The 27,562-nt window shown below is 39.7% G+C and overlaps 2 protein-coding genes across 19 annotated transcripts in view; one reads left to right on the top strand and one right to left on the bottom strand.

Moving 5' to 3' along the window:
• Mapk10 (mitogen-activated protein kinase 10) overlaps positions 1–27,562 on the top strand; it is a 266,659-nt gene that overhangs the window by 196,686 nt on the left and 42,411 nt on the right. For all 16 annotated transcript variants that reach the window (XM_059274830.1, XM_059274827.1, XM_059274829.1 and 13 more), the window contains 2 exons: positions 17,793–17,975; positions 22,288–22,412. In XM_059274830.1, coding sequence (XP_059130813.1) covers positions 17,793–17,975; positions 22,288–22,412 — 308 coding nt within the window. The remainder of the gene's footprint in view (positions 1–17,792; positions 17,976–22,287; positions 22,413–27,562) is intronic.
• LOC131920479 (mucin-4-like) overlaps positions 4,231–27,562 on the bottom strand; it is a 41,520-nt gene continuing 18,188 nt past the window's right edge. For all 3 annotated transcript variants that reach the window (XM_059274820.1, XM_059274821.1, XM_059274822.1), the window contains exons 2-3: positions 14,389–14,452; positions 4,231–6,101 (exon numbers count right to left, since the gene is read on the bottom strand). In XM_059274820.1, the coding sequence (XP_059130803.1) occupies positions 4,333–6,099 (1,767 nt within the window). In that variant the 5' untranslated portion in view covers positions 6,100–6,101; positions 14,389–14,452 and the 3' untranslated portion in view covers positions 4,231–4,332. The remainder of the gene's footprint in view (positions 6,102–14,388; positions 14,453–27,562) is intronic.

Here is a 27,562-nt window from a genome sequence, read left to right as displayed (position 1 = left end):
AAAAAGCACTAGAAACACACACACACACAGGCACACAGAAACAAAACCCATAAAAACACAAGTTGTGAAACCGTAACATACTAGCAAAAGACCAGTAAGATAAAAAGTGCCCAAAGTGACATGAGACAAAAACTGCCCCCAAACGCCACTGAGCTCATTTTATGTTGGCATCTTCTGCTGGGCACATGCCCTGCAGACCCTGAGCTGTGGCTTGTGTCCTCAGTGAGACTCGACTGGAGAAAACTAAGTTTTCCTCTGTGAGCAGTTGTCAGTTGGAGGTAGCTTCTGGGTTAGGGATGGGAGCCCGTGTCTACTTCCCTCTCCGCGCTGGGACCCCATCTGGCTTGGACCTGTGCGGGTCCTGTTCATGCTGCCGCAGTCTCTGTGAGTCCATATGTCCATCAGTCCTGTTGTGAACCTTGCTTCTTTTACACACTTTTTTTCTACTGTATGTTTTTATTTTCTATATCAAATGGAAGGATCTTCTTTGAACAAGGAACCCACAGTGGTCCTTTTTCTGTAGTTCTTGACGAGAGTTTTCTGGACTTGGCTTCTGTTGGAACTTAGTACATGGTATTCATTTCAAAATTCTAGATATGGGGTGCATTGTCTCCAATTAAAGCAGGCAGTATGATAGAATAAACACCCTTCTTGACTGTCTTCCTGTAAGCACAAAAACATTAGCTAGAAAGAAAACAACAGGTACAAGACCTTGCTAGGGAGGGATGGTGCTAAGGGGCAGGGAAACGACTTCCCACACAATGAGACAAGCAAAGAAAATATCGTCCTATTAACAGAACATGATATCAAAGTTTGCACACGAAAGCTGGAGATAGTAAAAGTAAAATAGAAACTGAAGGTCATGACTGTTGTATCTATGCCATGGACAGATAGTCACATTAACTGTTTGAAACAGGACTTACTTCCCAATAAGTTTATAATTAACATGTTATTTTATAATAGTATTATAAAATATTATACTATCCTATCATTGTCCCTAAGATAATACAAGTTTATCTCTAACAGCATTAAATGTTGGCTTTAGATACATTTGTAGTATACATTTTTGTGATCATTTTTTCTTATCTGTTAACGTGGTAATGATGATCACCTTTTTAAAGAATGAGATAAATTCTTTATTTGAAACTGTTTAATAAGGTTCATTTTCACCACTAGTTTTCTTCCTACATATATACATTATATATACATACATATATACATACATACATATATATATATATATATATATATATATATATTTGTGTGAGAGAGATATGAGAGCAACATATCTCCAGGGTTATGAAGGGAAGGAGTTAGGTAGATGGACCCAGGATAAGTGTTCCTCTGAGTCTGTGGCACTGAAGTGTTTTACAGGGTGTCTCAGGAACTGCTGTGTGTGGGTCTTACATAGGAAAAACACACGTGTTCTCAGTTTGTTTGAGGACGTTAGTACTCTATTAAGGTTCTACTTTGGTTTTAAAACATTGTGATTTTTAAAGATTGATTTTCAAAATGTAAGATTCCCAAAGAAATGATCTTTCTTTCGTCCTTTGAGGTTTGTTGGAAGAAACTACGAAAAATGTTGTCTGAATTCTAAATTAAGTGACAACTTGGTTCAGCGTGCTAAAGGATGAATCAGAGCAGTTTCAGAGGCAGTCTCCAAACCTGGATACTTTCAAGTTTCCCAGGGGGCGGCTGTGTTGGTCCCCGTCTATTGTGGCGACAGGACCCCAGGCCATGGCTCACAAGAAGGAAGGGTGTTGGGACACACAGTTTCAGATGTACAGGACCCCAGGCCGTGGCTCACAAGAAGGAAGGGTGTTGGGACACACAGTTTCAGATGTTTCAGTCCATGGCTAACGTGAAGTGGGGAAGAGAAGAGAGAACTGCAGAGACACCCCCTCTCTACACTTTTAAGGGTCAACCCCTGAAGACTGAACTTCTTCCACAAAGTTCTTCCGAAAGGCACCTCTGCTTCCTATAGCTCCACAGACTGGTCACTGAGCCTTTAGCCTGGTGGCTCTCAACCTCTGGGGCGCGGCCCCTTTGGAGTTGAATGACCTTTTCACAGGCATCACCTATGACCATCAGAAAACCCAGATGTTTACATTACAGTTCATAACAGTAGCAAAATCACAGTTATGAAGTAACAACAAAAATACTTTTATGGTTGGGGGTCACTACAACATGAGGAACTGTATTAAAGGGTCGCAGCATTGGGAAGGTTGAGAACCACTGCTCTAGCCTTAGTATTTGAGGTGTCATAGAAGATCCAAAACGCAGCGTTCACACAGCCCGAGAACTGTTTAATCATGAATTATGACCCAAGCTATTAGGAAAATGTAAAAGCAGTGACTAGGATTTCTTTCCTTGGATTTAGGTGGAAGATAAAGTTTGAAAAGAAGAAGATAATTTAGAATCAACTTACTTGTGTAAAAAACCAGATATTCTCAGAAAATTGATGATTATATTTTAGCAACATCTGAAAATGCTTAAAATTTCTTTTAAACAAAGTGACACACTATCTGGGTATTATAATTGTAAATACATTGGCTCCCTGCTGTGGGATGCTGGGGGTGGAGGCACACTGTAGTAACATAGCCAAAATGGCACCCTATCAGCGTCCTATATAGAGACCCAATATGCCTTAGAAAGTGCGAGAATTCAGTTTCCAATGGATACTTATCTGTGGTACCATCCACTCTAATATTGTCAAAATTTCATAGATTAACCTGGTGTAGCCTTGATAAGCATTCTCAACCACTGTACATACATGAAGTGAAGGTTTACCACTCACTGGTCTTCCCTGATCAATGATCCGAGTTCTAAATTCACCTGTTTCTGATGGGGGGGGATGACCAATTTATAGACTGTGTTACATGACTGGATATTGAGTATTAACCTCATTGTGAGCCCACAAAACTCATGTAGGGCTCCATGTGTACGTTAATCTTTAGAGGTTGCTACTTCTGGGCACAAGAACTGGCACACCTGCCACACAGTCTAGGTAGTCAGAAGAATGGTGAACAGAGAGGAAAACCTACAGGGAATTCAAGGGCTTCAGGTACGGTCACTTAGACGCGTGCCAGTGGCCAAGCGGACCTTGGAACTTAAACCTGGTGTTCATGTTTGTCTTTTCTTTTTTTTTTTTTTTTGTATAAACATTTTATGATTCCTTAAGACTATTTTGAGTTCTGACTGGGAAGGGAAGATAAGTGTAGAAGAATGTTCATCTTTTACTTTGGAATGTGGATATCCTGCAAAAGTACATGAGCAAGCGTGTGCGCGCGCACACACACACACACACACATACACACGGTGGGGGGAGGAGGAGGAGGAGGAGGAGGAGGAGGAGAGGAGAGGAGAGGAGAGAGAGAGAGAGAGAGAGAGAGAGAGAGAGAGAGAGAGAGAGAGCGAGAGCGAGAGCAGGGATTCATACCAGTTGGCAATATATTAGTTATTGAGCCAATAACTGTCCAGAGCCTATTGAGGGTACAGCAAGATAAGGACCCTGTTCCCATTCTGATCACCGATATTACTGATGATATTGGTCTGTATATGAGGGACCATTATAAAAATATCACAAGATTTTATTCTAAAGGATAAAACTGGTCAGTTTTAAGAGAGAAGTGACTCAGCATTATACCACGCTGACATATTTCTCAGATATTTTTTTAAAATGTGGAAATAGAGTCATTGTTTATTGCGTGGTTCTCAACCTTCCTAATGCGGTGACCCTTTAATACCTCATGTTGTGGTGATCCCCAACCACAAAATTATTTTTGTTGCTACTTTATAACTGTAATTTTGCTGCTGTTATGAATTGTAGTGTAAATATCTGATATGAAGGATATCTGCTATGCAACCCCTGTGAAAGGGTCGTTCAGCTCCGAAGGAGTCTTCACGCACAGGTTGAGAACAGCTGGCTAAGAGACTAGAAGTTTCATGGAGCCTCTGGTGATTCGATATGGAGTATTCCATTCTAAGTGGCTTCAGCAGTGAAATGGGCTGCCCAGTGAGTAGTCAGGTTCACTCACTTTAAAAAACAAACAAAAACTATGAAAAGTTATTATGTATCTGAATATAAATTATGTAACTAAAAATTGAACTTTTTGTGTGTATGTTTAGTTTCTATATATAATACAATATACATATGTGTTGAAGCTAGTTTTTTGAAAACTATCACCAGGCAATATGGAAAGGGCTTTACCAGAAATACAACATTGAAAATTTTACACAATAAATGCTTTTTAGTGCTGACATTTTAGAGGATGAAAATAACATTTAGAGAGGTGAAGTTGGTCAAAGTCACACAACAGTTAAGTGGTGGAATTAGTTCTGAAGCAGTAAAAAGGGTGTAGACACATCTACCAGAGGTACTGTAGACACATCTGCCAGAGGTACTGTAGACATATGTTCCAGAGGGACTGTAGACCCATCTGTCATATGTACTGTAGACATATCTGCCAGAGGGACTGAAAACACATTTGACACAGGTACTGTAGACATATCTCCCACATGTACTGTAGGCATATCTCCCAGATGTTCTGTAGACATATCTCCCACATGTACTGTAGGCATATCTCCCACATGTACTGTAGGCATATCTCCCAGATGTCCTGTAGATATATCTCCCACATGTACTGTAGGTATATCTCCCAGATGTTCTGTAGACATATCTCCCACATGTACTGTAGGCATATCTGCCAGATGTCCTGTAGTCAGATCTCCCAGATGATGTTCTGTAGACAGATCTCCCAGATGATGTTCTGTAGACAGATCTCCCAGATGTCCTGTAGACAGATCTCCCAGATGATGTTCTGTAGACAGATCTCCCAGATGTCCTGTAGACAGATCTCCCAGATGATGTTCTGTAGACAGATCTCCCAGATGTCCTGTAGACAGATCTCCCAGATGATGTTCTGTAGACAGATCTCCCAGATGTCCTGTAGACAGATCTCCCAGATGATGTTCTGTAGACAGATCTCCCAGATGATGTTCTGTAGACAGATCTCCCAGATGATGTTCTGTAGACAGATCTCCCAGATGATGTCCTGTAGACAGATCTCCCAGATGTCCTGTAGACAGATCTGCCAGATGATGTCCTGTAGACAGATCTCCCAGATGTCCTGTAGGCATATCTGCCAGATGATGGCCTATAGACAGATCTCCCAGATGATGTCCTGAAGACAGATCTCCCAGATGTCCTGTAGACAGATCTCCCAGATGTACTGTAGACAGATCTCCCAGATGTACTGCAGGCATATCTGCCACATGTACTGTAGACACATCTGCCACAGGTACTGGTACTATAGACACATCTGCCACAGGTACTGTAGACACATGTATCCGAGGTACTGTAGATATACCTGCCAGATGTACTGTAGGCATATGTTCCAAAGGTACTGTAGATATACCTGCCATATGTACTGTAGGCATATCTGCCAGATGTACTGTAGACATATCTCCCAGATGTACTGTAGGCATATCTGCCACATGTACTGTAGACATATCTCCCAGATGTTCTGTAGGCATATCTGCCATGTGTACTGTAGGGATATCTGCCACATGTACTGTAGATATATCTCCCAGATGTTCTGTAGGCATATCTGCCACATGCACTGTAGATATATCTCCCAGATGTTCTGTAGGCATATCTGCCACATGTACTGTAGACAAATCTCCCAGATGTTCTGTAGGCATATCTGCCACATGTACTGTAGGCATATCTGCCACATGTACTGTAGATACATCTCCCAGATGTTCTGTAGGCAGATCTGCCAGATGTCCTGTAGACATATCTCCCAGATGATGTCCTGTAGACATATCTCCCAGATGTACTGTAGACATATCTCCCAGATGTACTGTAGACAGATCTCCCAGATGTCCTGTAGACAGATCTCCCAGATGTCCTGTAGACAGATCTCCCAGATGTACTGTAGACAGATCTGCCAGAGGTAATGCAGAGGAACTGTAGACATATCTGCCAGGGGTACTATAGACATATCTGCCAGAGGTGCTGCAGATGTACTGTAGACATATCTGCCAGAGGTACTGTAGACATATCTGCCAGAGGTGCTGCACAGGTACTGTAGACATATCTGCCACATGGGAAAGAGAAACAGATGCATCAAAGTTCTAAATAGCTCCTTGGCAGCTTTTCCAAACATTTATGGGCAGGCAGGAGATCACACAGCTTGTGCTTTAATTACCTGCCTTTCTTCTTTAACTCTCCTGTACCACACACATTCACACCCTTACACGATGTCATTATACAAACACACTGCACATATACATGACACATACTACAAACACACACACTACACATGACACACATTCACACTCAGACATTATATATACTCACAAATATGCATACTACACACACATTACACATACATACTATATACACAGTACACATACCACATACATAGTACACATATACACTCACACACTACACACACTATACACACTCATCCTTGCACACACATCACACATAGATGGGTTGCTTGGGACAGAGTGATAAGATTACTTGCAATTTAAAAATAAAACGCTTTCCCAGAGCTGTTGCATTTTTTTTCTTTCCTCAAACATTCCGAGCCTCTTGTGAGGCAGTGATGACCAGACACTTCTAACTCATCCTAATGGACACACAACCATTTGCTCTGTCTTTCCCTGACCGTTTGCATGGCCCTTGCTTTCCTGAAATGGAAGCAAACACATTTTCTCCTCAGGGTTTAGGGACTAAGCAATGGGCACCCTGGGTTTCACTCCAGTGAGGTTTTTCACAGTGGAAAGAATCTTCCAGGACCTCCTTCAGGACACTGCCAAATTACTACATGTAATTTAAAGCCTGAGTGGAGCAATGCCATGAGGTGCTGCTGTCCCTGCACCCCCTTTGTTCCATTCCCCCCACATTCTGTTTCCTTCCAGTGTTGCTCAGCCTGTCTTCGACTCTGTGAGAGCAAGTGGGTGCAGCTGCAGGAGGGAGGGAGCTTCCCTTTCTTGCTCGCCCTTCCCTACCCCCTCCCCCGACCCCTTTTACCCCCTCCCCCCACCTGCACCTCCTGTGCCCTTGCTCTGCCTTCCTGGTTTCAGTTCTGGATGATAACTGGTAATAGCAAGGAGACCATTGTAATTGACCCTCCCATTCCAGATTTCTTTTGATTTTCAGTCTCAGAAGTGTTTGCTCTTTAATCTTGTTTATTTCATGTTGAACAGTTCTGTTTGAATAGCCAGCACTTTTAGCATTACAAAAGTCCATGTTTATGGAGGAGGACAAGACTTCCAGCTTAGAAACTGCTCCTTTGATGGGATTCAATGACGGAGCCTGCATATTCCAAAACATTCATTCTCCAACAGGCATTTCTGCTTCTGGAAACTTATTCATATTTATAAACAAGCATGAATGCCTTTTATAAAAGTAATTTTCTTTTGGGGTGCACACCGCTAGCTTTTCTTCCTTTCCTTTTCCTGATATGGTACATAAAAGAATGAAAATGATATTGATTTACATGTCTCCCCTATTAACACAGCCTAGGATAATTTTCAATACAAATCACTTAGATTCCAGCAGATGAATGCAAATTAGATCTTTTAAATCAGAAGTGAGAGAAAGCATTGAATTATAATTGCAAAGTAATATAATCAGACATCAGTAGCTTCAGATGGCTTTGTTGGTTCTGCTGTGCAGCAGAAAGGGCTGGACATTCCATGCGAGCCCTGTTTATACCTCAAGGCCCACCTGGTCACGGACTGGCCTCTGCCTCAGTCAGGGAAGTACAGGCAATGATTCTATGGTGTGAGTGGCCTTGGTGTTTTACTTATGTATTGATCTATTTCTGTGTTCTTGCTTATATTCATTTCATTTTTGTTTTCAGTTGACATGTGGTCAGTAGGGTGCATCATGGGAGAAATGGTAAAAGGTGCAGTGCTGTTTCCCGGCACTGATCGTATCCTTCCCAGCGGCCACTGGTCTCTGTGCACCCTTCTCAATTTATGTCTCTTGTTTCCAATGCAAGACTGCTGAAGATCTCCATTCACAGCCCTCAGAGAGTTTCCGTGAGATCAAATGTCAAGTATTTGCAAGCTAGCTTCATGTTAGAATAACCTCAACTCCCAGAAAGACCTTCCATGGATGGGACAGTGGGAGACATGAAAAGGTTCAGCCTTGCATTGAAAGCTCCGCCTTACTTCAGTTCTTCCGAACTCACTCTGTTTTATTATTCTGCTTTTAGAGATTCAAAAATGGAGACATATATATGTAGCGAGATAATAAATGACCAAGTCAGTGTTCACACTGAAGCTTTACGGTTTTGTATCATAATAAGTACTCATTTAGCGTGGTGATCCAAAGTTCACCCACAAGTGTGATTTGTTTAACGCAGGTCCAGAGAACATGTCTGCACATCTCGTTTTCATCCTCATCAACCACTTTTCAAACACTCTAGATTATTCACTTCACTTACAGGGGAGGAATTTCTCCGACCTGCTCTTCTTTTCTGAGATCATTAACCAGCAGTATTTAATACCTCCTTGATTAACAGTGACTAGATAAAACACCTGGAGAAGTCATTTAAATCACTCAGAGAAGTAAAAGTAATCTCTCCAAAGTAGCAACTGACTAAAGGAGTCCAGAGGTCCGGGGCGGACATGCTGCCAACACCACCTAGAAACAGCCCACCCCCTGAGGAAGCGAAATGCCTGCTGTGTTTGGTCATGTTTGATGATGATCTGTCTTCATCATTCTAAGGTGAAAAACTGAAGTGAAGTGTTCATGATTTAAAAGCAGTTTTGAGTCGCTAATTATGGGCTAATGTCTAATTAGTCTGATTTAAGAACATCATGTGATTGTCCACTCTCTTTAAGTTTTTAACATCCTCCCATCTCCATGGATAACATAATGTGTGTATGTGTGTGTGTGTGTGTGTGTGTGTCTGTGTCTGTGTGTATGTATGTATTTCATATACAGTTCCACACACATATGTAGAGTATAACATTATAACTGCATACATACTTTCCTTAAGTTTAAAAGGAACAATTCAGAAATTCACAAGGTGGTAGAGAGTGATCAAGGAAAGACAGCAACACCTACCTTTAGCTCCCACACACAGGCACGTAGGAGCACCTACACATGCACATGTGTGCACACTCATACACTTTCACACACATCTATACTGCATATGCAGCACACAAAACACCACAAATAAACAAAAAGGTAAACATTTTACTTCTACTTTTGCTAAAACGTTTTTCCTCTAGTCTTAAACCATGACACCCTGACTTTAAAAATATTTCTGTTCTTATTGCTATTTTGTTTCTACTAATATATTTTATTAAATGGCATCTATAAATTTACTTATTAGTGCTAATGTTAATTCTATTTTGAAGATATGTTGGCTTGATCAAGACAAAATAAAGTACTTCATATTTCTAAAAAGAAACAAAAACTAGGATTTCTTTCATTCCCTACGAATCAGCTACTTTTTTCTTAACATTTGGGAATAAATTTGAATTAGTCTGTATGTTCTTTGCTCTTCCAGAAATTCATTAGAATTGAATTACTGCAAATTAAAGCAATGTTTGCCACCTGAAGATTAGACTAACAGTTTCCATTGCTGATTGTAGCATACTGCAAGATTCCCCAGCAGAGTTAAAGAACACAGCCCAGCATTATTACAATCATTTCTTGGGAGAAACTATTTTGGCATCACTGTTTAATCTGAAAGTCAAACCCCCAGTGAACAATTCTTAAGGCCACTGTAATGTCACAAGGTCATACCACACAGATCGTATGTGAGGCTTGGATATTGAGTCTTTTTTCTGGGTATCTCATAGACACATATGTAAATTTCTTGGGGAACCAATTAACTGTGGTTCATTAATGATATCAAGCCCATTGGTTTAGTGTAAGTTATTCTTTTAAATGTAAACTGTAACCACTGACTATCATAGTGTTAGCCTTTAAAGTGCAAGATGTACTACTTACCCTAATAAGTATTTGTTATCAAAAAGAACTTACTTAAAGAGAAACAAATTACACTGAAAACTACTAAAGAGAGGCTTTAGAATGGAGCCAGAGATGAAGAATCTGTAAAAATACAACCTGTTCAATGCGTTATAAAGCCATGTTGCTTTAAAAGTTAATAAACACATCTATTTGAAAGCGTTCTCAAAATAATTATTTCTAAAAGCCCTTACATATCAGCCGTGCACATCATTTTGATATAGTTAAATAGCAAACAGAATTTTAATAAAACTTTCATGTTCTTTATATGACAAAAAAATACAACATATTGTTTTTAGTGGGAAATTTAGAGATTAGCCAAATAGTTCTTAAAGTTGTAAGTATTTTATGAGTAGGTTTTTAAAAATATATGTTAAATGAATCTCATTCCATCATAATGTTTTTAACTCTGTACAGATTAATAAGAATTTAGTTTCAACAATGGGACAGATGACTCAGAGCTTAAGAGCACTAGCTGCTCTTGCAGGGAACTTTGGTTCCATTCCCAGCACCCACAACTGTCCATAACTTCAATCCCAGGGAAAACAGGGGGATGTTTTCCTTTCATAATTTTTAATTATTTTATTTTTGAGATTATAATATAATTACATCATTTCCCCTTTTTATTTCCTTTCTTCAAACTCTCCCATATAACCCTCTCTGCTCTTGTTCAAATGCATGACCTTTTTTTCATTAATTGTTGTTACACACACACACACACACACACACACACACACACACACACACACACCCCTAAATACATACATACAACCTGCAGTTGTCTGTATAATATTATTTACATGTAAGTTTTCAGGGCTTAACATTTGATATTTATTTGATACAATTGGTGTGCTGGGCTGGAAGTCGGGGATTGCTTTCCTCTTTAAATTTAAATATAAAAAGCTTTGCCAATGCCTCACTTGGCATGTACTTTTCAACAGGGTTGAATGTAGCCCAGGCTGGCCCTGAACTCATTGTTCAGTCCAAAATCCACGTGGACACCTGATCCTCCTGTTTTCACTTCCCAAGGGCTCAGATCACAGGTATGCCCCAAGCTGCCTGGTTTATATGATGCTGGGGGTTGACCCAGGGCCTGTGTATGCTAGGCAAGCTCTGCCACCTGAGCTATTACCCCAGCTCTATTTTCCTGACCTCACAGAAATCTGGCTGTCCCCTCTTAACAATCCAGCATACACAGTGATACCAAGAAATTAGCACGGCCTTCCAGAGATGTGTCCTAGGATGGAGCACAGTGTCCTGCAGCCCATCTTCTATAGAGTCAATAATGGTGAGTGAAACCATTTGCATTTGTGATGTCACTAGAGTGAAAGGGCCTTTGAACCTTCTCATCTCTAAAACATAGATGTCAAATCTTTTGTCAACTTTCAAAATACAATCACATGCATGTAAGACAGATCAATGTTTGTGAAGCCAAAACACTGCCCCAGGAAGAGGCTGCCCTTTCCATCAGAGAATGAAGACTGCCATGGGAAGTTAAGAACAGTCTCCTAAAGAGCCTATGTAGACAAGGAGTCCAGGAGGTTACCCTTCAAGAGCTTACAAAGTGTTGCTTCTGCAGCATATCCTATACATGTTAGAAAACATAATTCTTGTCTACTTTTGATTTGTAAAGATTACAATAACAGACTTATAAGAAGAACCAATTCTTGTGAAAACCACATGCATCGCATGTCCAATAGTAGGCCCTTTAATGAATTGTGCCTCAAACATCTCTTCATGTTTTGTGTTATCAGAAACTGAGGGATATTTTTGAGACAAAAAAGAACATTCGCAAATAAAAAATAACACAACTAAAAACTTTGTTCTCCGTAGAGCCTTGCACACACCCCTGAGCTGCATTCCCAGCTCCAAACTAAAATCTTTTCAAAGGAATAAAACAACTCAAACACAACCAACAATAGAGAGAACTCTCTCTAGTGTGTGTGTGTGTGTGTGTGTGTGTGTGTGTGTGTGTGTGTGTGTGTTTCTACCCTGATCTTACAAATGGCCTCAAGTGTAAAAGTGCTTTTAAGACCTAATTTTATTATGATTACTAGGACAAGCTGGGGTCACTGTGTGGTGTGTGGAAGATGTTTCTGTGCAGCTGGGCTCACTGTGTGTGTGGGAGACACCTGTGCTGTCCTCAGCTGACCTCATGGGAAATGCAGCACTCAGTTCTCTTCTTCCTTTGTACAGTCTTTCCTCCACAGGAGCTCAGTAGTCTTGGCTATCATATCCCCATTTTCAAGACAGTGAAGTGTGAAAGAGAGAAAGACCGGGACTTTTCCTTTCCCTGACTTCTTTCCAGAGAACTGGCCTGTTAAGTGTGCTATGGTATGGAGTGATCTCTTCAAGAATTGGAACCTGTTATGTTCCGTACCATAAACACAGAAGCACAGCCAAATCTTCTCTCCTCTGGATATAGTAACTCACTGGAGAGGGTTAGTATATTCTAGATTAGTATTTCTCTAAATGCAGTTCCAGGACTGCCTGGATAGCAGTTATCACCAGTGTTTCTTCTGTGATAATCACTGCACACCTAAGAACTTAGAAGCCTACAGTTAAGTGATATGTGTTGGGGTTTCAGGGGGGTTTTGTAACTTTTCTGCATTATAAATATTTGAGTTTGTAAACATGGTTTTATATCATGATAATGAATACATGGCACATGTGCTCATTTCACTTCCCTTCGAGACCTTACCAATTTACATTCTATCCTACAGAGCTGAACTAAAGCCACAGAGCCACACTCAACATCATGCCTACATAGCCGCTAGTTGGAGATAAAAGGACATCTTCTGGAACTATTAAGTATAGATATTGCATGTGGCGATGCTGTCTTTAGGAGCCAAGCAAAGAACTGAGAGAGAAATGTTGATGGTCTTGAAGTTGCAAATGCAGTCTGTGGCATCTTCACACTGATGACTGAGTAGTGGGCCTAAGATAGTGAGTCATTGGGCATGCCAATATTGTCTCTAGAAATATTATGTTTAGGAAGAGAATAACCAAAGACAGAAGAAAACAAAATAAAAGAGTAATTCAAACTGCGTGATAGGACAAAACCCCCAGAGAGCTCTTTAACAGTCTTCTGAAGGTAGAAATGGCAGAGTATAAATTTCATTCATAATTATAACCCAAATACCCAGAAAACAGAAGGTATTTTCCATCAGTACATTCATCAGGAAATGTGTCTCAGAAAGTTCTCCAACCAGGGACACTAAGTAGCGCTTAGAGTCTGAGTTCTCAGCCTGACAGAAAAGCTTGCAGCCTGTGGCTCCAGCGGCTCATCCTTCTTTCCTTATGAGTAATTTGATACCATTCTCCTAGGAAGGTACCACTCAAGGAAGTCTTTAGTAATGATCAATCTCCTTTGCCAAGTATCTCATCTACTCCCAAGAGCAAAGGATTTGCAATGCCACTCTATTTAATCTGCAGTGGACTTAGAATTAGATGAGGAAATTTGCTGTCATAATTTTAATTAAGTGTCATTTTCCTGTTAATATTGAAGGTCTTAGATAATTTATCTCAGGGTGACATTTTCTGAAATCATAGATCTGAATGTAAAAGTCCATATGTTTACTACTCTTTTCATAACTGCACAGAACTAGTCTTAGTACTCCCTTCATTGTCCTATACAGCATGAAAATGCTCTAATGCTGTACTTTCATAAAAATAATATTAGCAATTAATTTCCAAAGATTGCATCATATGATTTCAGCATCTAACTAATACTAGTAAATTCTTATATATTTAAAAGTACAAATTGTGGTGGTAATCCGACCGTTTTCTTTAAAATTTCACCTTATTTTCATTCAAAATATGTATGATAATTTTAGTGGAAAAGTGTTGATATGAAAGACTAAGACAAGCACATTGGAGATGCTCTCTGAGACACATAAACCTGGAAAATCACATCATGAACTTTAGACCAAAGCAAGTCAGTTCTTTCTATCACATTAGCTCTAGATTGCCTGTTTTCTTCACGAACACTGACTTGAACATGAGGAAAACAAGTCCTTCTATCTAGACAGCCAGGCATTTGTAGAAGGAAAGGACTTGAAAGGAGTGTGCTAAAAGAAAGGCACTCTTTCTTAAAGAGGGTTGTACCACTATTTGCTGCAAGACTGTTTAACGATTTCACTGACATAGTTTTAATAGATCCAGTGTCTCTACGTCCTGAATGATGCTTCATCTAAAAGCATTTTCAATTAGGAAAGGTCACCCAAGTACTGTTAGAGACTCAAATTATTTTTTGAATTCCAGAGCATGTGACTCTCCTAACATTTTTACCAAAAGTACCATAGTGTTGCTTTAGGGCTGCTTCTTTGGATGCATTTAGTTATGGGCAGGGTGTGGCCACCCCATCTTAAAATCCCAGCACTTACCGGGAGGAGGCAGGAAGAAAGTTGGGGCTTGAGAGCCACACTACAAGTCTGAAGCTGAACTGAGCTGCAAAAACAAAAAACAAACAAAAAATAAGAACAACTTCAACAACAACAGAAAAAACAAAACCAAAGAGACACTTGATTCTGTGTTGAAGGTTTTTATTGACTACTTTCATGACTCTAGTTGAATGGAACTAGAATTAAATAAGAGGTTGACGCTATTTTGCCAAACTTGTTAAATACCTTCTTTGCAGAAAAATCTAGACACTTCTTTGCCTCTTTTAAGCATGGTATTAACTCTTACCCTTTAGAATTCAAAGCAAGTTTGAGTAATGAGTCAATGATAGCTTGATGGGGCATGCTAACCCAATTGCATTAGAGAGGTCTTTTTTTATGTTTACAGTGACAACTGAGCTTTAAACACCATGAACATTTTTCTAAGTATTGATATCTATCTATCTATCTATCTATCTATCTATCTATCTATCTATCTATCCTATCTACTCAGATGTTGTCTATAGCCATAGACTTGAGATTTGCATGAGAGTGACTAACCAATCTTATATAGTGAATTTCTTTATTTCTTAATTCTGATTCCCTTCTGTAATCTCAGGCCTACAATGACATCAGTGAAGTTTCACTCACTCTTGGTTTGTTCTTGCCGTTGTCATGTTAGGAAATGCGTATCCACTTTTCCTACCTGCATTTCATTTCCAGACAGTCCATGGCAATTTATATTTTTTATTATAATAACTAAGTTTTACTCATCCAGGTTGCAAGGGAGGTAGAAATTTGCAAAGAACTTGCTTTTATCTTTGTTTTATTGCCTGTCTACCATTTGCAGTTTATATTTATGTTAAACATGATTTCTTTTGTCTTTTCCTGGGACAGTCAGCCTTTTTGATCCAACTCTTGAATAGCTAAGAGGAAAGGCTTTACAAACCTTAATTAGTTAGTATTATGTTAGAGTTTTTGAAGTGCCTTGTGATACTTTAGTAAGAAGGAATTGACAGTGAAGGATGGAGCTGTAGAAGAATAAAAGGGGCAGGAGTTGGAATGAATGCAAATCTGCAATACTCAATCCTGTTTGAAATCAACTACCTATAAACAGTGACTATGATGATAGTGGTAGACAGTGACTGTGATTGACTACAGTAGACAGTGACTGTGATAGAGTGACTGCAGTAGACAGTGATGTGATAGAGTGACTGCAGTAGACAGTGACGTGATAGAGTGACTGCAGTAGACAGTGATGTGATAGAGTGACTGCAGTAGACAGTGATGTGATAGAGTTACTGCAGTAGACAGTGATGTGATAGAGTGACTGCAGTAGACAGTGACTGTGATAGAGTGACTGCAGTAGACAGTGATGTGATAGAGTGACTGCAGTAGACAGTGATGTGATAGAGTGACTGCAGTAGACAGTGACTGTGATAGAGTGACTGCAGTAGACAGTGATGTGATAGAGTGACTGCAGTAGACAGTGATGTGATAGAGTGACTGCAGTAGACAGTGATGTGATAGAGTGACTGCAGTAGACAGTGACTGTGATAGAGTGACTGCAGTAGACAGTGATGTGATAGAGTGACTGCAGTGGACAGTGATGTGATAAAGTGACTGCAGTAGACAGTGATGTGATAGAGTGACTGCAGTAGACAGTGACTGTGATAGAGTGACTGCAGTAGACAGTGACTGTGATAGAGTGACTGCAGTAGACAGTGACTGTGATAGAGTGACTACAGTAGACAGTGATGTGATAGAGTGACTGCAGTAGACAGTGACTGTGATAGAGTGACTGCAGTAGACAGTGACTGTGATAGAGTGACTGCAGTAGACAGTGACTGTGATAGAGTGACTGCAGTAGACAGTGACTGTGATAGAGTGACTGCAGTAGACAGTGACTGTGATAGAGTGACTGCAGTAGACAGTGATGTGATAGAATGACTGCAGTGGACAGTGACTGTGATAGAGTGACTGCAGTAGACAGTGATGTGATAGAGTGACTGCAGTAGACAGTGACTGTGATAGAGTGACTGCAGTAGACAGTGACTGTGATAGAGTGACTGCAGTAGACAGTGATGTGATAGAGTGACTGCAGTAGACAGTGACTGTGATAGAGTGACTGCAGTAGACAGTGACTGTGATAGAGTGACTGCAGTGGACAGTGATGTGATAGAGTGACTACAGTAGACAGTGACTGTGATAGAGTGACTGCAGTAGACAGTGATGATAGAGTGACTGCAGTAGACAGTGACTGTGATAGAGTGACTGCAGTAGACAGTGACTGTGATAGTGACTGCAGTAGACAGTGATGTGATAGAGTGACTGCAGTAGACAGTGACTGTGATAGAGTGACTGCAGTAGACAGTGATGTGATAGAGTGACTGCAGTAGACAGTGACTGTGATAGAGTGACTGCAGTAGACAGTGATGTGATAGAGTGACTGCAGTGGACAGTGATGTGATAGAGTGACTACAGTAGACAGTGACTGTGATAGAGTGACTGCAGTAGACAGTGACTGTGATAGAGTGACTGCAGTAAATGGTGACTGTGATTGACAAGTGACTACAGTAGACAGTGGCTATGGGTGACACACAAGCACTGCATATTTCAAACAGCCTTCCAGAAAAAATATGTCACAAATGCATAGTAATCTTTGAAAAGACAGAAATTTGAGCAGTTTACAAATGTATATATGCATCAAAACTTTGCAATGTATTCCACCTATGTACATAGCCAAACCAAATTAGTGCGATGACCCCAAATATTATGATTATATGTAGAGAATCATGAAATGTCAATGAAACTTTCCCATTTTCAGAAAAGGAACAAAAAAATCTTAAAGACAATTTAAGGAAAATATAAATAAATATCATTTAAAGTATTTATGTGCTTGCTATTCTAAAAATAAAAATGATTGATGTAACTTTAAGATAAAATCCTATGATGAAGTGAGATAATTTTAATTTTAAATCACGATTATTAAAATTTTATTTCATTAAGATTTCTTTCTTACATTATTTGAATCTTTTAATTCTTACAATCAAGAGAGAACTTCCTGTCATTTGTCCTTGTATATTTTACCCTAAAACATATGATTATGTAAGTGTTACTACGTCCTCTTATATTTGAATAATTTTTTTATTTTTGTAAAGCAAAGACCACTTCATAATCCTGTTGTTGTTAAATAATAGTAGTTCTTTAAAAGCACACAAGTTCAAAATTTGACTTATAATTCCAAAAGAGTTCAGAGGCAGGCTGTCAACTTTGATTTCACCCTTTTGTCCTGTGTTGCTTTGTAAAATTCCAGTCATACTGATGGGACTCAGCCCCTAGTGACAGGTGACAGAAAGGTGAGAGCCCCTGGACTGCACCTCTTTTTCCCTTAACTGTTTCCTCCCCAGATATTGACCAGTGGAACAAAGTCATCGAGCAGCTAGGAACTCCGTGTCCAGAATTCATGAAGAAATTGCAGCCTACAGTCAGAAACTATGTTGAGAACCGGCCCAAGTATGCTGGACTCACCTTCCCCAAGCTGTTTCCAGATTCCCTTTTCCCAGCGGACTCTGAGCACAATAAACTCAAAGGTGAGCACTGGGCACAGCCTGACAGGCTCTGTGTTGTCGGCCGCTGTGGTGTGTGCCATGAAAAGGCACCTGTGAGGTCTTCCCTTGACTGGCACTGATTCAAGAAGAGGTGTTCCTGGCAATAGCCTTTCTTGGTTAACTGTTTTATTAGGGTTATTTAGAATCTTGAAACCACTGTTTGAAATGTAAGTTTAAAAGTTCAGTGTACTGTACTTTGAAAACATATCTTCAATACTTTTTTAGTTCATAGAAAATATTTTTAACACAGACTTTCATTTGTAAAGTTTTATAGGCATAGGTGCTTTAGTTCATTATATTTTATGGAGTGTCTTACCACCATTTCTCAATTATAGGGTACTACATTAGGTGTTACCTACACATTTTTTTTCTGTTCAACTCTGGTCCCTTCTGCCTAGATCCAGACTCAGTTTAATTGACTTAATACTTCGTTAAGAATTTTCAACAACATCTGGTTAATAACTGTTAAACATAATAAACGGTTGTTTTAAAATATTTATCATCAAAAAAGCAAGGTAGGTTCATGCTTGTGGAGGTGTACCCCAAGTGTGCAGCACAGTCAATTATTTATAGGCTTAATTTAAATAACTAAGATAAACATCAATGAGGCAGAGAAATTAAAATGCAGTGCTTTGTTGTTTGGGATCTAGTCATCACCTCCAAATTTATTCATAAGAATTTAAGACAGTCCACATCATAGTGCTACATAGTCTCTGAGTGACATTCCCAAAGCTGTGAACACTTCCTAGACAGAGAGCGAAATGCCTAAAAGATATCTTAGCATGAATGCCTTTTTAATGTTAATCATGATAGTAGGTGTCTTAGTCACTGTTCTAGTGCTGTGAAGAGACACTATGACCATGACAACTCCTATAAAAGAAAGCATTTAATTGGGACTAGCTAATAGTTTTAGAGGTTCATAGAAGAGAGCATGGCAGCATGTAGACAGACATGGTGCTGGAGGAATAGGTGAGAGTTCTACATCTTGATCCACAGACAGCAGGAAGAGAAAAGGCTATGGGGTTTGTCTTGGCCTTTTCAAACATTCAAAGCGCACTCCTACTTCCTCCAACAAAATCACACCTCCTAATCCTTCTCAAGTAGTGCCACTTCCTGATGACCAAGCATTCAAATATTTGGGCCCATAGGGAACATTCTTATTCAAACCACCACAGTAGACAAAAATAATCCTGTGAAGACATTGATAGTGTAACCATGTGGAGATAGTAAAACCCTCACTGAGCTATCTAATGGTAGTGGAAATGGCAAACTATTGGAAGACATTGCTGGTTGGTAGAGGTCACAGTCTACCACATCCTGGCAGCTTTCTCTAAGCTGGACAATATGGAAACTCCCTTCCTCCTTCCCCAGCAAAGCTTCCTGCTTTCTAGCTGCCTTCATCTAGAGGATGTCTCTAGGTCCAGGATGCCTAACTTATCTCAAGGGTGACCCTTGACAGTTACCTGTAAACACTCTTCCCCTGATGACCTACATGGTAATTAGGAAAGTGTTCTAGCCATTTTGATAGGATCCTACTGTCATGTACAAAGCCTTGTGATTGAAGCCTGCCACTTAATGCAAATTAAGGTTTGTCCTCTGGTTCCCCAATCCTATATATTCCTTATACTCTGGAATAAAGTTGAGGTGATTCACCGAAATCTGTCTCCTGGAGGGCTGTCTCCATTTGTCCTCATGGGCCAAGTACAGAGCTCTCTGTCACCATTACTGCCTCTTGCCCTCTCAACTTGGTGGCCTACAGGCCAAGAGGGAAAGAGGACCCCTCCACAGCAAACTGTTAACAACAGCATGCTTTGTGATGTAAATTCAACTTTCTAGAGTTTAGTTATTTTTGTAAATTATTAGCTATTTAATATAGTTGTGATTCTAGTACAAGACTGGCACACTAACGAAGTATCACAATATGCAAATGATGAACAGAAAATTTGTTCAGACTCTGGGAAAGCAGCATCTTTGAAAGTTGAAAGCCATGGCACTGAAAACATTTCTCTGTTTACTACATATGGTACTGACAATGGCTTCTAGCAGATGATCTGGTGTTGGCAAAGGTCATTCCCTTCTCAACAAGAAGCCATCCTATCCCGTGCCCTTTCCAAGAACAGAAATACAGATGGTCTTGAGAGCAGACTCTGGATGCAGGGTACATGAATCTGAGGATGAAATCAGCTACAGAGCAAAAGGATCTTTTAACAAAGGAAATAAACAGCTTTGTTATGCTGTTAGAACATTGGTCATAAAATCATCTTAAAATTCGTATTAGTATGTAAGTCTTTGTGCACTTTCAGTATTCTTGTGAGCTTCAAAGTTGTGTTTGTAAAGAATGCTATCAATTAAGAATATTGTATTTATCAGAAAAAATTGCCATAGGCATAAAATATCCTTTAATGAATGAACTTCCATATTAACATAAAACATTATAAAACACAAGAAAATAGTTACAGATACATAGGTGAGAATAGTTTTCTACATCTTAGCTGTTGTATTGGCAAAATTAAGTGAAAATGAATGTCAGACAGTTGAATCATATCCAAAAGTAGGCAGTGGGAGAAAAAAAAGCCACCAGCAATCACAGTGATGGCCTGTGAGAATGGGTGACATTGCCTAACTTTTGTTTATGTTATTGCTAAATTCTTAGCCCAGTTACTTTAATATGAACATTTAATAACCATTAATGTTGTCCATATTTAAAAAAACACTTGAATGAAAAAAAATCTTCTAAACATTTTACATGTAAATATTTTATTGTACTGCCAATGAACTCGTGAATCTTTTACAGTATGTATCTGGTGTTTTTAAAAGGAGAACAAAAACACTGAAGCTCTAAATTTGTGAATATAGAAAAAGGCCCCTGATTCCTATATTATCCTCTACATTAGCATATGTAGTTTTAATTTTTGATGTCAATTACTCTTAGGCACTCTTATTAATTAGAAATATTTAAAATTGCTAAGCCAATTGAGGTTTTTACTCTCTTGAATTGGAAGTTTTGCTATATATTTGGAACATACTGAGTAATTTTACTATTAAAACTTTGAGACCATTTGAGTAATCATAGCGGTTTAAGATATCATTAAGGTAGTATTAAGATGTTACCGAGTCTTATTAAGAAACCACTTCATGTAAAAATTCCACATGCTTTAGAGACTGAAAATCAACGTGACTTCAGGGTTGGTTCTTCAGCTCAGGTGATGAAGGGCTTGTCTGCAAGCACATGGACCTGAGTTTGATTCCCAGAACCCATGCAATACAAAATGAGGCGTGTGCATGTACTTGTCATCCCAGTGAAAATGGCAATGAGGAGGTAGGGGCAGTCAGTCAGACTGGCCTAACAGAGAGTTCCAGGCTTGTCTCAAAAGAAAGAAATGCAAGAGGTTCATAGTACTTAAAGAGAGCACCCAAGGTTGTGCCTTGACTTTCACACATGTGCACCATCATACACCGATGAGACTGCACACACAGGGACACGGCTGAACACAAAAATCAGTGTGCCTCCAATAAACAGTGCTGTTGAACAAATATGCTGGCTGATGGTCACCATGTTTCTCACCCTGCCCCAGCCATGCGAATCACCACGCCACCTTGTACATAATATGGAGATTTCCATTACCATCGGCCATGGCATGGGACTTCCTTTAGCCACTAGCCACCTGATTCCACCAAATCACGATTCCACCCATTTAAATGCCTAATGAACACAGAATGCTACAACAAAATTCAGTAGTTAAGTAAGGTCATTTTTATCACATTCACTCTTCAGGTTGTTTTTAATGGATCTAAGAAATTGGTACAACCTTGGTTCTCAAGTCAGTTTGAACTCCACTGACTCTGCTGATCCCACTTGGTGTCAGAGAACATGAAAGCACCATGACTCACTCCCTGCATCCACCCCTGTATCCGAACTGTGCATTTCTGCAGATGCACTATGCACTTTGCATTTCCCATGCCCCTTATCCCAGCCCCCTCTCATCCTTAGAGATTACCCACAAAAGTTTCTTTACTTAATCAAACTTCATAGCCAATAAATTCTATTTATAATTCTGAGTGAATAATTATATTCGATTATTCACACCATATAACCCTCAAAGAGCTCTCAAAACGATACCTTAGGCTTTGAGACAAAAGAAAAAAAAAAGTTAGGAGCTGCATTTCCTTTATAGCCACAAGGAGTATCCTGGTGACTAGAAGGATGCTGCTTTGCTTTTTTAGTTCCCCAGTCGATAAACACCCTTGCCAAAATGAAAATCTTAGGAATTGTTGTTCTTATTTGTCATTTCAGCCAGCCAAGCCAGGGATTTATTGTCAAAGATGTTAGTGATCGACCCGGCTAAGAGGATATCGGTGGATGACGCCTTACAGCATCCCTACATCAACGTTTGGTATGACCCAGCTGAGGTGGAGGCGGTAAGAACTCAGCATAAACCACCCACAGCGAGTGGAGAAAACAGAGTAAAGCTCACACCAAATGAGCACACGCAGGCTTTCTATAACTCCCACCTCAAAGACCATCACCTGATCCCCTGATGGTTATTTTCTTCAACATGTATTTTAAGTTCATTTCTTTCTGAGTCTTCCTGTGAACCTGGATGAGTTCAAATATCTTTTTTTTTTTTTTTTAATTCACACTTAGGTCTTCTGCAGTGTGTTTAACTGTCAGTTTCTCTGGATGCAAACAGGAAGAACACATATTGGTGGGGAGGCTACCTGGCTTTTGTTTCCTTTACGGTACATCAACACTGATATCATGTGGTGCTTAAGAACAGTTCAGTTAGGAAGCTTTTCCTAGGACACTAGTGAGTTTGCAACTATGTGAACAAGATGTAAGAAAGTAGATATTTCAAACGGTCCTTATTTTTTGGGTTGACTATAAATAACACACTATGCTATGTTCCTGGTCTTAGACTACATAAGGTTTATAAATCTTAGAAACTCAACTCTTTAAAAATATTTTCAACCACTTACTACCTTCTCTGTGAATTCATTCTTACATCTTTACCTCTGTCCCTCTGTGGGGAGTTGCTGCCTGTGTGGGATCTATTGATGTCCTGATGGGAATTTTCTTTCTGTACAATTTGTAACTGTGTCTATCACCAACATTGCCTTTTCCTGAAAATGACAGCATATCCTTAAAGTATTTGAACACTGATGCTAACTTACGTCATTAATGCAACACATCTACCTTTGCAGTTGAATTTGCTTTGAATCATCTAGCCATCTCTGTGTCTTAAGGCATTCTTGTTGAAAGATGGGCATGCTTTGCTTAAGTATCCTCTGTCCTCTGTGAGTGTTTGTTGGAGCCACTGGTGCTCAGTTCAACACTACCCTGTTGGCAGAGTTTCTTGTCCTGCAAACCCACTCCCAAATAACCACACAGAGATTTATTATTAATTATAAATGATTGGCCATAGCTTACGCTTGTCACTAACTAGTTCTTATAACTTAAAGTAACCTATATTTCTTGTCTACACTCTGCTGCCTGGCTTGGTACCTTTTCTCAGTTCAGCAGGTTCGTCTCCTGCTTCCTCTCCATATCCTCCGGACTCTTCTTTGTGCTCTCTTTTTGTCTGCCAGTCCCGACTAACCTCTAACTGTCCAGCTATTGGCCAGTCAGCTTCTTTATTGAACCAATCACAGCAACATATTTTCACACAATGTAAGGGAATATTCCACACTACTTGCTCCTTATTTCTTTCTCTGTGTGAGAAGCAAGTATTTAGTGTTCAAAAGTTTCAAGGAAACTCTAGCCCTGACTCTCCCAGCAGCAAAAAGGGAGATTTATCATCTTATGTGATGTTTTCCTAAATTTTGTTCTCCTGAGCAGCTTTGCCATGATGTTGGTGTCTCAATTTGTTTCAGATTTATTTTAGTAACTTGGTTTGATTCTTACAAAATACAATCCTTCCAATGAAATATCTTTGAGTTTCTAATGTTCTTAAGACTAGTCTACATCCTTAAGACTCAAATATAGACTCTCTCCCAGTCTTTTATACTTCATAAAAACTTTTAAAGGTATTAATAGAGTAGAAGGAAGTAAAGAAAAAAGAAATGAATACATAAATAAATATATTAAAATTAGGTAATATGGATTTTTTCTGATGAAATATAAGAAAATGCTTCAGGTGTCTGTGTAAAATTATTAGCTAAAAATAAATTACTTGACATTGCTAATCATTTATTTTGAAAGTTCTAAACCTGTGGCATGTTTATTTTTCCTTACAACTGATTTCATGTGCTTAATCTGTTTTTAATGGAACGTGGCCTCTAGTTTAATTAGAGTCATAAAGTCTGCATTTGTAATTCACCTGTAATTATGTTGCCTATAAAAAAGACAGTTACTTAGACTCTACAGCAGAACATTAGAATAATATCAATGAATTTTTAAGTTTATTTCAACATTTCATCCTTTGTCGGATAAAAAAACATATACCTATATCTTTTCTCAATATAGTCATCATAGGGCATAGATAGTAACGAGATGAGACGTACAGATTTTAAGGATTCAGTATAGCCTGAGGATTCAGTAAAGGAACCAGCTGAGACAGAGAAGAGCAAGCAAGTGTTTGACATCCAAACTGAGGTCACTGGCTGCAGAACTGTAAAACTGTCTTCCATCTACAAATGCTGCAGTGAATGCTGACCCCAGGGCAAGAGTAGTTTATTACTCTCCAAAGTGTATTGCAGAGGTCACAACCAGTAAGAAACAAATCCTAAGAGTCCTGGAAGAACACCAGCCATGCTGTCTGCATTGCATGTAAGACTATTATTACAGTAAGATGGGAGCATGCATTTAAAATAAAAGTGACAATTCTTTACAGATGTGCATCAACAAAGTGACATGTCTTATGCTAGAGATGGAAGACTGTTTGCAAGATAAAGATAAACGCAGATGTCTCTTTATAACCCAAATGAACAGAAATATCAAATAGAATTTCCACGGATAGGAATTGTGAAGGAGTGCCAAGCTCAAATGGCTTCCAAGTGGCACACATGGCTTTAGGGAAAGAAAGAAATTCAAAGGTGAGCAGAAGGGAAATATGATTCACTTTGGGGACATACAGGCAAGGCAAATTCAACACAAGATGAAAGACAGTGGGAGGGAAAGGAGTCATCCCTGGGAAGCAGAGAAAAGAAAACAGCAAAACCTGCATGAAAGTAATGAGGAATTGTTGGAGAACACAAGGGTTCTGAAAAAACAGAAAGGAACAGAACAACATTAAATGCACTAGTCCACTAGTCCACTAGTCAGGATATACACTATCTCACATTTCCAATCATTTCCCAATGCAAAGATCAAAAAGGAAAACAATAATAGTATTTTGTCACCGGGTAAATATTAAACATATTCATATGAGGTTGTCAGTTATACATTTTTCATGCCCAGCTCAATCACACACCTGTCTAGAACAGCAGCACAGTTTGAAGTGACAGCTGTGTGGGTTACTACTTCTCAAATAATATTCAGAGCAACAGACAAAAGCTCATGTCCAACACAGAGCTGAAAGACCATACTTACATCAGTGTGTGGCTGGTGTTCGGTGTCTTTTGAAGATTTATTTTTATATTATGTGTAGAGCATTGTGCCTGCATGTTAGTCTGTGGCTCGTGTGTGTGCAGTGCCCCTGGAAGCCAGAAGGGGGCACTGCACCACCTGGAACTAGAGATGTTTTTGAGCCATCATATGGGTGCTAGGTACTGTACCCTGGTGCTCTGCAAGAGCAACGAATATTGTTACCCTCTGAGTCATTTCTCCAGCCTTTTTTGTTTGTTTGTTTGTTTGTTTGTGTTTTTTGGTTTTGTTGGTTTTTTGACGGTGTTTTAAATCTCTTCTGTATCCATTAAGAGACAAAGACACACAAATTACATATTGATGCACAAAGTGCATGTTTTTCCATTGCCCTCGTGATCTGGGAAATACTTCTGGCTGACATTCCTGCATTGCCCTTTGCTAGTGGCCTCAGTTTTCCTTTGTCCTTAGCTCAGTCTTCTTTGTTAGTGAAGTTTCCTGTGGTGTCTGCCTCTGTGAGAGGGCTCTGAGAACCATAAAGTGCTCCTACAGAAAAGATCTCTCTTTCTGCACTGGTTGCCATCACTATTTCTGTGATAACATTTGTATACAATACTTTGCTTTCATTTGGTATTAGGAACAGATATCGAGTATAAAAGACATGCTAGGCAAGAAATTGCAGAAGTATTCTTCAGTTTGGGGATGATTATAAAAAGTGGTGGAGTTTAAAGACACACTTGATGTGTGGGTCCTTTGGTTGTTTCTGTTGATATATGCCCACACTTACATTGCCTAGTGTAAGAGCCAAGGTCTATTGTTTTAAACTAACAGAAAGCAAATTACATAGTCTATATATGTCCATCATAACTCTAAGAAATTCAGGGCTGTTGCAGACTCTTTGGGCAATGTCACATGCCCTTGTGTCTTGTTGGAGGGACATCACCTGATTCTTGAGCTTATCTACCCTTTTGGGCAGAGTGGAAGCTTTTATGTTGCATCCCTGTGCATAGAACCTTTGAGCACCGGGATCATCTCTAAGCTGGGGAAAAGCTGGTGAACTAGTCTCAGAACACTCAAGAAGCTGATCCAGGTGCTTTTTAAAGGTGGGGGAGTAAAGATAAAGATCAGGAGTAGAAGAAATATGTTCTGTCACTATTGACATCAGAACTCAAGGACACTGTCATAGTAAGGCCAGTTAACCTGTACGGGATCAGAAGACATTTCTTGATTCCTGATTCTCAAGTGTTGAAAACAAAGGATCCTGACCTGATGCTAGAAGCACTGGGGTTGCCTTGTGTTGGTCAGGCTTTAAGCCAGCAGTGATGAGTCACTGTGCTGAGGGTACTGCTGTCTCCAAAAGCCCCGGGACAGTCATGATGGCTACAGCGTTACACTGGGAATCTGGGCATAAGGATAGGTTGAGCCAGATAGGTATCTTGGAAGTGTGTTCTCTAGTTTATGATCCCAAGGTACTTGAGAACCCAGAAGAGTGGCACAGGCCAGACAGGAACTTACGTGTGGCAGCATCTTGGGACTTCCAAAGATAAGGTGGAAAGGCATAAGGAGATGGAGCCATAGCTACAATGTAGATTAATGTGGAAACTAGGCCTTCTCATGGCATCCTTGGGAAGACTCAGGGGGAAGGAAGACTGTTGGGGGAATATAGTCAAAACTGAGTGTCTTCATTGGGGTTTTTATTGCTGTAAAGAGACACCATGACCACAACAACTCTTATAAAGAAATCATTTAGTTGGGGTGGCTCACTTAGAGATTCAGAGGTTCAGTCCGTTATCGTTATGATGGGGAACATGGCAGCCTGCAGTCAGACATGGTGCTGGAGTTGCTGAGAGTCCTACATTTTGCAGGCAACAGGAAATTAACAGACTGTTACACTGAGAGGAGCTTGAGAAAAAGACACCTCAAAGCCCACCCCCACAATGGCACACTTTCCCCAACAAAGCCATACTTCCTAATAGTGTCACTCCCTTTTGGGGGCATTTTCTTTCAAACTACCACATTCTACTCCATGGCCCCCAAAGACTTACAGTTA

The sequence above is a fragment of the Peromyscus eremicus genome, chromosome 10 (assembly GCF_949786415.1).
Source record: "Peromyscus eremicus chromosome 10, PerEre_H2_v1, whole genome shotgun sequence".
NCBI lineage: Eukaryota > Metazoa > Chordata > Mammalia > Rodentia > Cricetidae > Peromyscus > Peromyscus eremicus.
This window is presented reverse-complemented; position numbering and strand designations above follow the sequence as displayed.